The 10,987-nt window shown below is 36.8% G+C and overlaps 1 protein-coding gene across 1 annotated transcript in view; it reads left to right on the top strand.

Annotated features, from left to right (window-relative positions):
- Nucleotides 1-570: 570 nt before the first annotated feature.
- Nucleotides 571-10,987, top strand: part of plrdgb (PITP-less RdgB-like protein) — a 119,230-nt gene continuing 108,813 nt past the window's right edge. The window contains exon 1 of the mRNA XM_055180236.2: nucleotides 571-867. Within this exon, the coding sequence (XP_055036211.2) occupies nucleotides 849-867 (19 nt within the window). The 5' untranslated portion in view covers nucleotides 571-848. The remainder of the gene's footprint in view (nucleotides 868-10,987) is intronic.

Genomic DNA, 10,987 nt, shown 5'->3' with positions numbered 1-10,987 from the left:
GGCAATGGGGAGGTTTGAAGTAAAACATGTTGAGATTCACTGCCACAAATACATTTATGAGAGAACTGATATAGGTTTTCTGAGGGATCTGAAACCCAATGTTGCCTTAAGATCTCTTTGATTTTTACAAAGCATATGCTTTATAAGAAAGTCATATGGGTGTTACATTTATGCATGGAGTACACACTTTTATCCAAAGTGACTTGCAGAGGATTTAATAGGCTATACATTTTTATCACTGTGTGTCCACTGAGAATCAAACTTTTCTTTTTTTTGCGCTGCAACAGACACTGATGGTGAGTAGATGATTCCTCAATTATTCATTTAAAACATAATCATACAATTTTAACAATAGCATATAAATCCACTTAGTTTTTCATTCAAAGTCCCTCTAAGTCTAAGTTAACGACCACCAGAAGCTGAGGGTCCAGTAAGACGATTTCAGTGAACTTATGAAGCCTTTAACTTGATTCATACTGTAGTCAACTGTATGATTCATATGCACATTAAAGACGCACGGACATCAGCATTAACGATGCTCGTCAGTCTCGAGGCTCGTGCACATTCGTCACAGACGCGTTCGCGTGACGAGATAGGCTACTTTCCGAGCCATGCGTCATAGTGGCTCTCAGACGCACCACTTTTGGCGCGGATGCGCGCTGCACTTTAACGGCATTTCGTGGTCGCAGGTGCACGACAGGTAGTTAAAGATTAGACTGCAGTACTAACTTGGTCACTTGTGCGAGGAAGCAGGTGTTTTTTGGGGATACGCGCGCACACTGTGATTCCGTTTGGTGATCAATTGATTTTAAACTAACGGTCGCGCGTATACCTGTGAACGGGGCAGGATGGAAAAAGAGACGCGAGGTAAGAGTGATTTATTGTCTGATGTGCATGCTTATAGTGATGCAACTAAAATGCATGTCTTGTCAGTTCGATGCGATGATCATTGACACACAAAGGATTTTTATTGAGAAACTGTTTCGGTAATTGAGAGTGAATGAACTACTTTACTGTATGCTGTCCGTGTTAAGTGCATGCTTACTGAATCTTGCTTTCGTTTAGATCACTGTTTTAATAACATCACACTGTTTTGAAGCATGCATTGCATGTTTAATGGCTAGGGGCATCGGTGTGACACTTTTTAGTCAGGGTGGGTTTATGGTCAATTTCTGTATAGGCACTTACCTTAAGGTCTTGCATCCAAAAGCCAGCCTCTTGTCACAGATATTGCCCAAAGATACAGTTCATTTAACACACATCGGCTTCTTGTTAAATGAACATTGGCTGTGTCGGGTAACACATTGTGAATCTGCCATTAAATAGTCCAAGCTTTACAGCTAAATTAAAAAGTAAAACAAATAAAAAATAGGTCATAAAAATATTTAATCATAGAGGGAAATTGTAGAAGACAAACCCAGTACTGTATATGACAGACTGTACTACCTCAGCTTGACAATTACGAATGCATTTATCCTAAAACATCAGTTTACAGAAAATTGGCAGCAGCCTGTGAGATTTTTTTCAGTGTCTGCTTTCCAAATTTCCAAACTGAAGCTGGATCTACTGAAACACATGCGAACCATTGTGAAATGCACTGCGCAAGCTTAAGACATTAGCAAACATCAAATTAATAAACAATTTCAGTACTTGCATGAATTTACTCCTAATCCCAACCCTGAATTTAACACTACTGTGAACAAAAATGCTTTCTTTAACCTGCTGGTTTGCAAACGAAGAAGCCTGCTTGCCAGAAATCACAACCAATGTGATTTTCAGGGTAGATGTAACTTTTTAAAAAATGGCAAAGACGTCCACAAAATTTGATATTGGGGATTTTTGCAAATAGTATTCATAAAAAATGACTACAAATGAATTAGTTGTTTAAAAGCCACATAGAAAACAAAGAGATAAAACATTAAACTCTTGCCCAGTGTAACTTACCCCAAGGCTGTCAGGGAAAATGGTCAAAACATGTACCCCGGCTGTCACTGGTTGTGCATTACGCTTTAAAAAGGTCCATTAGTTACAGACATGTATACATGTTACCAATATGTACCTTTGAGGTCCTAATCTAAACACTTTAGGTGCAAAGGTCGGTGTACATTTTGCCCCGTTGGGGTACATATTTGACAATTTTTTCTGACAGTGCATATGTGCACACTGAAAAAAAACAATGCTGGATTTACTAAAAAACATTTAAATACCGCAATTCCTTAAAATTCCATGTAAAATTTACTTAAAAAAAAGGGATGCAAAAATGATGCACTATATTTTTAAAGGGATAGTTCACCCAAACATGAAAATAATGTCATTAACTCTCTCCCCGCCAGCGTTTAAAAAAAAAGTTGCCAGCCAGCGCCAGCATTTTTCATGATTTACGGAAAGTTTAATGTTCTTTAAGTATATATAAACAAACAATATATCAAATGAAAGAACAGACCCTCTGCTTTAAAAAAAAAAAGTTTTCATCATACCTTCATTATTTCTCTTTTTATCACCTCTCAAATATAGGTAGTTTTTTCAAAAACACCCAATTTTGAGCAAAAAGCTAAGATGATGCCATTTTTGTGAAAGACTTTTGATAGAGATCAGATTCAGAGCAATCTTTAAGATATACACGGAGTTCTTTGTCTTTAACGTGAGGCGCTACTTCCGAGTTGTTTTAGTTGCGGAAGTGCGCCACCTGGTGGATAATAGCTGTATTGCTGAAAGCCGGAAATTCTCGTCATTGGCAGGGAAGCGTTATTTGTTAATGGTGGCGAAAGAGTTAATGACTCACCCTCATGTCGCTCCAAACTCGCAAGACCTCCGTTCATCTCCGGAAAACAGTTGTTTTATATTCAGTCCGAGAGCTTGTTGACCCTCTATTGAAAATGTACGTACGGTATACTGTCCATGTCCTGAAAGGTAATAAAAACATAATCAAAGTAGTCCATGTGACATCAGTGGGTTAGTTAGAATGTGTTGAAGCATCGAAAATACATTTTGGCACAAAAATAACAAAAATTAACACTTTATTGTCTCTCTTCCGCGTCTGTTGTGAAGCGCATGCGTGAGACTAAAGTCACATGACTGCAGTGACGAGGATGACGTGTTATCCTCAGACATGTTTGTGAAGTTTTTTTTCCAAACTTACAGCGTGCCTCTCCCTCAGACTGTAAACGAAGCCCGGGCGCACAAATAAAAAACAGCTGGGGTGCACCAGCTAACACGTCGGCCGTGTCGTACGAAATCCACGTCACTGCAGTCACATGACTTTAGTCTCGCGCATGCGCTTCACAACAGACACGGAAGAGAAGGCAATGCTAAATAAAGTCGTAATTTTTGTTATTTTTGGGCCAAAATGTATTTTCGATGCTTGAACACATTCTAACTGACCCACTGATGTCACATGAATTACTTTGATGATGTTTTTATTACCTTTTTGGACATGGACAGTATACGTACATAGATTGTCAATAAAGGGTCAACAAGCTCTCGGACTAATTATATAAAACATCTTAAACTGTGTTCCGAAGATGAACGGAGGTCTTACGAGTTTGGAACGACATGAGAGTGAGTCATTAATGACATTATTTTCATTTTTGTGTGAACTATCCCTTAAGTAAATACAGCCCATTTTAAGTCCACTGCCTAGTTAGTTATACTTACTAAAATAATTCAAGTAGTTTCAACCAAAAATTATTAATTTAATTTCCTTCTTACAAATTTTACATGATAAAATTTAGTTGAATTTATTAAATAATGTGTTCATTTAAAATGACTCACCTTTTTGTGTAATTGTTACTAAACAAGAACTATATTTATTTATAATTTACTCAGTTTATTTAGTTAAATTAACAAGCCACAAAAAGTTTTTTTTACAGTGCATTAGCAATTTTATTAGTAAATCAAGTGTTTTTGTTATTAAAAATGGCATGGGTGTGAATTTCAAGAAACTGACAGGCTGTCGGTGAGATGCTTGTTAGGTGAATAGCACAGGAGGGAGAGTTGTGGACATTTTCATACTACATTCACCCACAAAAAACAAGTGAGCTGCCACTGCCTTGTCAGTTGCATAGCATGTTTTTAAAAAACTTGTGTCACGCCTCTGTGGACAACACTACTGTTCCTTTTCATTTCATACATACCATTTGCAGACATATATAGGCCGCTGTTAACATGGTTACCAGGAATACGATTTCATTTAATTCTACCATAGCAGATGCCACTTAAATTTGCGTGCCCATAATTTCAAGTAGAAATCGACGTTCGGCCCATTTACACTATATTTTTAAATACATCTTATTTGTGACCCATGAGTGCATCTAGGTAAATCAAATCAATGACTCTTAAGTCTGAATCAGACTTTTAAGGGACGGATATTGATTCAGACATTGTGAGGTCATATAATTTTCAAGATTTTATTGACAAGAGAATTCAAGGGGAATTGATTGTGATCCAGATGTACAAGCCAAAGATTAAAACACACAAGTTTCCATTAGCAGTGTCATACTTTGTCTTAAGATCTGTGTGTTTCGGTACATCAAACAAAGCGTTTTTGTCTGATCTCATGTGTTTGAATAGCCTCAATTAACCTGTGTCTCTGTCTTATTCAGACTTCCTCAGTACATGTCTGATCAGACATAATTACAAATACAAAGGCACGGTTGTGCCCTCTGAGTGATGCTCTGGTTGCTCTGGATGCAGTGGGACTGACTCAGCTATAGACATTGGATGGGGCAGCTGTACTGACTGGGCTTTTGTTCTATTTTGTGGGAGAATCATCGAAAAATATTGTGATATTGTGGCAAAACAAAAGCTAAAACAATTGATATCTGGATTGATCTGATAATTATTCACTCATTTATTAGTACATTAGACATTTATGCATTTGCCAGACGATTTTATCCGAAGTCATCCTTAAACTTTGCCAAGAAGGTGAATGTAAAACATCAAATACTCAAAGTGGTTATGGTAGCACCAATGTGACATATTACATATATTAACATATAAATCACAATCACTGGACTCAGTATATCACACACACTTTAAAGTAGCTTGATGAACTTAGCCAATAGAATTGAGATGTATGTTAACTAATGTCATAATGTAATTCATCAGTCAGATTCTCAATTTTAGCTTTTAATACTGGGTTATTATATAGAATACACACTCATTATTAGTCATTATTATTTCAATGGGTGAATCTGAGCCGACAAAATATTAGGACAGCTAAGTGCTGCTGCACTGTTATTTAAAAACTGAAAGGCATCGATGTCATTTAGTCGCATTGTGACTTTTTGAAATTAGAACTAAAGTAAGTGCCTAAATGGATGCCCAGAGATTTTCACCAATAACTGCCTATCCACACACACACACGCACGCACGCACACACACACACACACACACACACACACACACACACACACACACACACACACCGTAAAAAAATGCATCTGAATTGATACGGAAGGTGCTGTCAGGACTTCATGACGATGTATTGTCGCAAAGCAAAAAATGTTCAAATATGATTGTACGAATTAGCTAACTCATAAAATGCATACGAATTGCCATGAGATAGCATTGCATTTACTTTTATATACAGTTAGGAAAACGTGTACATCTAATAAAATAGTAAACGAAAATGGAAAATTAAAATTCTTTCGTCATTTACTCATTCTAAGCTAGGGTTGTGCCGATAGACGATAGTATCGTGTAGGGGTGTCACGATTCTCCAAATCCTCGATTCGATTACATTTTCGATTCTAAGGTCACGAATAGATTTAAATCTCGATTTACATTTTTTTTGAAAGACAAAAAATTATATGCCTTTATTATTATTATTATTATTATAGTTTCACATTAACATGCACACTATGTGCTTTTCCTTGCATGGGGGTTTGTGGGCTTTACTTTACGCAAGCGAGCTTGAAGAGAGAGGATTCCTTCTTGCACGCACAAGGACTTAATGCGCGCATCTTGGACTCCAAGCATCTGAAATAAAACCGGTGCGTCATAAGCAGCTGCGCTTCTCTCTGTCTCACGTAAAGTCTAAACATAAACTAAAGTATTAATCCTTACTTATTTGTTCAATTTTATGCGTTTCATGCTGAGGCAAACTATCCCTTTTGTTTAAAATATAACCCGCTGGGCTGCATCTTGGTGTCTCTCGCGCACATGCAGAGAGCTGGGCTCTGTCCGAAGGCAGATCAGTAGGTAGCAATCATGTTTATGATATGCATTTCAAGGAGTTGTAGCAATACATCCCTCGTGTTTAAAATATTAATCGCGTTCCGCTGGACAGATGTTTTTAAAGGCACCTCTGAGAGGTTTATTCCCACGCTTGGCAAGTCGACAGGACGTGACATGGGGGCGTGGCAGCATTGACGATCCCATTTTTTAATTCGAAGTTCGAGGTTGTGACTTAACTTCGATCGATTTCGATTTTAAATCGAAATCGTGACACCCTTAGTATTGTGTATCGATGATCGTCAGACATATGGCCGATAGTGTGCTTTCATGACGATAGTTATTATTATTACTATCATAATAGTTTCACATTAACATGCGCATTGCATGCTTTTCCTCTCATGAGAGGGTTTGTAGACTTCAGCTTGTAACGTGCGCGGATACCTTCTCACACGCACCTGAACTTGTAATGCATGTGTCTTGGATTTGCTCGGCCTTGAACGCGCACATTATGGGCTCCTTCTTGCACATGAACTTGTAATGCGCATGATTTTGACTCTTCCTTGCAAATGAGCTTGTAATACGCACGGCGAACAAATAAATAAATGAGTAAACTACTGCCCCGCCCCCTGATACTATCGTGTATCGGCAATCTCACAGGCTGACTATAAGACAAACTCACAATGGGACATATCGCCCAACGCTACTCTTAGCCATCATAACTTCCTTTCTCTCTTAACCCTTATGGGTTGTTGAGGCCATTTTAGTTTTTTTATGTCTTGGCCACAACTTTCTCTGTGTTTCAGCAAATGGAATGATTTTTGGTGACAAATCTTATATTGACACATATTTTGAAAAAATGCTTTGTAATTTAAAAAAACCCTCAATAATATATCGTGGGCAAATTTACTACCCTTTTGGGTTGTCCGTGTACAAAAAAAAGCCACTAAATCAAACGGCTATGAAAATAAATCAGATGAATATTTTTTCCACATTTTTTTTCATAAATCTGTCAATCGCCCTCAGCACTGATTCAAACCACCAAATGCTTACATAATTCCATGATTTTAACTCTTTAATTGCCAAGTTCATAAGTGGTGTCACTGATTTGATGAAAAAAAAAACACACAAAATTACAGATTTTCAATTTCAATATAAAAAGTGATTGTAACCTTTTTCACAGTCCAGGCCATGCCAAAGATTGGTAAAAACATTGACTTTGATGCATTTTTTGATTTTGTGCAGCATCAGTTTTAATTTTTTTCTCCCTAATTAGTTGTTTGTGGCTTTTTTGCCCCATTGACTTGCATTATAAGATCTGTTTTTTGAACAGGCCTACTAAAGGGTTAATGGTGCCACATGGTGATCAACAATAAAAATGACAAATTTGACCTCTTAGCAAAAGGAAAAACCGCCAACAATCAAGAATGCATTATTATATGGTGTCATGGCTTTGCAATCAAAAAATGTTGTTATAATGGAAGTCAATGGGGCAAAATCAGTAAATGAGGGAGGAAAAGAATAAAAACTGATGCTGCACAAAAACTAAAAATGCATAAATTTTCCAGTTTGATTCCAGTTTACTATTTGATAAACAGATTTTAGCAGTTGTCAAGTCTTGCTTTTACCAACTCCGCCTCCTTCGTAAGGTGAAACCTATTTTATCGAGGAGAAATTTGGAAACAGCTATTCATGCATTTGTTACATCTAGACTTGACTACTGCAATTCACTGTATTATGGCATTCCTCAGGCTTCCATCTCTCGTCTGCAATTGGTTCAAAACGCAGCCGCTAGATTACTTGAAGGGAAGCGAAAATATGACCATATAACACCAATTTTAATGTCGCTGCACTGGCTCCCGGTAAAATATAGGATCGAGTTTAAAATTGTATTATTCGTCTATAAAACGGTTAATAGTTTGGCACCCAAATATCTAACGGATCTTTTAATTCCATACACTCCATCCAGAAACCTAAGATCCTCCGACCTCGGCCATCTTACAGTTCCTAAAGTAAAACTTAAAAAACGTGGTGATCGCGCTTTTGCCGTTGCTGGGCCGAAGCTGTGGAATAGCCTTCCTCCTTCTATTAGACATGCTCCTTCTATCTACTGTTTTAAATCTCGGTTGAAAACTCATTTATTCACTCTTGCTTTTAATACTTTGTAGTCTGCTTTTTGTATCTCGGTTTTGTTTTAATGAATTTAATGTTTTGTCTGATATTTATATATTTGTTGGTCTTACATTGTGTTTTTTATCCCTTGTAAAGCACTTTGGTCAACTTCGGTTGTGTCTTAAATGTGCTCTATAAATAAATGATTGATTGATTGATTGATTGATCAAAGTCAATGTTTTTACTAATCTTTGGCATGCCCAAGACAAAAGAATGTAAAAAAACCCAGTCCACAATCACTTTTTATATTGAAAATCTTTTAATTTGTGTGTTTTCCCCTGCAAATCAGTGACACCAATTATGAACTTGGCAATTAATGAGTTAAAATCATGGAAATTTTGTAAACATTTGGTAGTTTTAATCAGTTCTGAGGTTGATTAACAGATTTATGCATTTTCTTTTATTTGAACAACCCACAAGGGTTAAACACGATTTTTTTATAAAGATATTTATATATCATTGGTTATTAACTTTTTCGCTGCCAGCGTTTTTAAAAAAAGTTGCCAGCCAGCTCCAGTGTTTTTCATGATTTTCACAAAAGTTTAATGCCTTCCAGAAAATTTTCTTCTTTAAATATATAAACATACAATATATCAAATGAAAGAACAGACTCTTCATCCTACCTTCAGTAGTTTTTTTGTAATCAGCTTTTGAATATGGGTAGGTTTCTGCAAAAACATCACATTTTGAGCAAAAAGCAGAGATAATTCCATTTTTGTGACGGACTTTTCATAGAGATCCCATTCAGAGCGATCTTTAAAACAGACACGGACATGCAGCCGCTTGCCATAGGGCAATACTTCCGGGTTTAAAAAGTTGCAGAAGGGCACCTGGTGGATAATAGCGGTATTGCGGAAGGCCAGAAATACTCGTCATTGGCAGGGAAGCATTTTCTTTTGATTGACGAGATATCTCGAGTTAAAGCAACACCAAAGAGTTTTTGCTCTTTGCTCCCCCTACAGGTTAGAAGCGTAATTGTCCATTACACTGCAAAATCCCGGGAGTTAAATTAACACTGCTCAGTGTTTATATAGGTCCACTCTCCAGAGAGTCAAAAAAGCAACACCGGAGAGAGTTAAAAGCTGCAATCTGTGACTTTATCCTCTCTATCGCCATCTCTGTTTAAAACCTAAAATTGCATTTTACATCTTACTTGTAGAGTTATTTTCTAAACTTAGGATTAGATGTTGGCTGTTTCGTTTAAAGTGGTTGTTTTAATTGGACTCTTGAGTCTTAGTTTTAGCTTTTCAGCTCTTTCTGGCTGTTGTAATTGCATGTGTTTAAAACATGTTTTTGTGGCCAAAGAGGAGACACTAATGTGTTTCTATGATTATAACGGTTGTTAGGATATACTTTCAAATAACCCTCTTAACAAATAATTTATTTAGTGATTTCTTACTAGAAGTGTTTATTTCTGTCAATAATATGATACTGTATTATGAGATTCAGCCATTTCATAGCAGTTTTCATTCTGAACCATTTTTAAGCACTGACACTTACAGATTAATTGCAGTATAATGTAGACACTTAAACATCAAGAATCAGAGTATGAATCACAATGATGGTGACAATAAAATGAAAAGCTTCATGCTGCAATGCATGCTGGGTATCAACAAATTACAAATCTCATCCAGAACTCCCATAATGCACTGCGACATGAATAAATAATGACCTTTTTTAACATTTTCTTTGTCACCATTATTGAGATTCATACTCCGATTCTTGATGTCTGTGCATCCACATTGTTTAGCGGTTAATGTTTTTGTGCACACTATCAAAATCCTTCAGAATAACAAACTGCTATGAGAGTTCTGGACCCCAAACTCCAGTATTTCGCCATTAACAGAAAAAGATGCTTTTGATGAGTGAGGAAAAACTATATTAATAAAGCTGTTCATTTAAACGTTTATGTTTGACATTACATACTAACCATCAATATTCAATTATACAATTGCTTTCTTTGCTATAACTAACATGTTTTAAACACATTAAGATATAGCAATTAAAAAAACTAGCAAGCTAACTGTCAAGAGTCAAGTCCAACTAAACAACCACTGATCACAATAATGGTGAATTTAAATGAAACAGCCAACATCTAATCCTAAGTAAAGAAAATAACTCCACAAGTTAGATGTAAAATGCAATTTTAGGTTTCAAACAGAGATGGTGATAGGGAGGAGAAAGTCACAGATTGCAGCTTTTAACTCTCTCCGGTGTTACTTTTTTAACACTCTGGAGAGTGGACCAATATAAACACTGAGCAGTGTTAATTTAACTCCCGGGATTTTGCTGTGTACCCACTGTCATAAATACTGAGGCATAGCTGGCTCTGATTGGATTGTAGGTCTGCCGTAAAGCAAGTTTTTGTAGTATTAACTCGGACTACAGGACCGCTACCCGACGGTTGGAAACTTATTTAGTGCGGTTGTGGCCGATAGAGGGCTGCAAAGCGAATGTGAAAGTGCTGTTCACCCTGTTTAGAGTGGATGAACCACTGAAACTTTTTTGGAAGCGTTATTTTAAGGTAAAAAAAACTCTTTGGTGTTGCTTTAATAGGGATGCATGAATATATCGTTCTATAATCCAGTGTTTCCTCTAGGATTTTTTTCAGCTGTGGCGGCAGGGGGCGCCCATGATGATT

Source organism: Misgurnus anguillicaudatus, chromosome 9 (assembly GCF_027580225.2).
Source record: "Misgurnus anguillicaudatus chromosome 9, ASM2758022v2, whole genome shotgun sequence".
Lineage (NCBI taxonomy): Eukaryota > Metazoa > Chordata > Actinopteri > Cypriniformes > Cobitidae > Misgurnus > Misgurnus anguillicaudatus.
The sequence above is the reverse complement of the archived record's forward strand: the minus strand, read 5'-3'. Positions and strand labels throughout refer to the sequence as shown.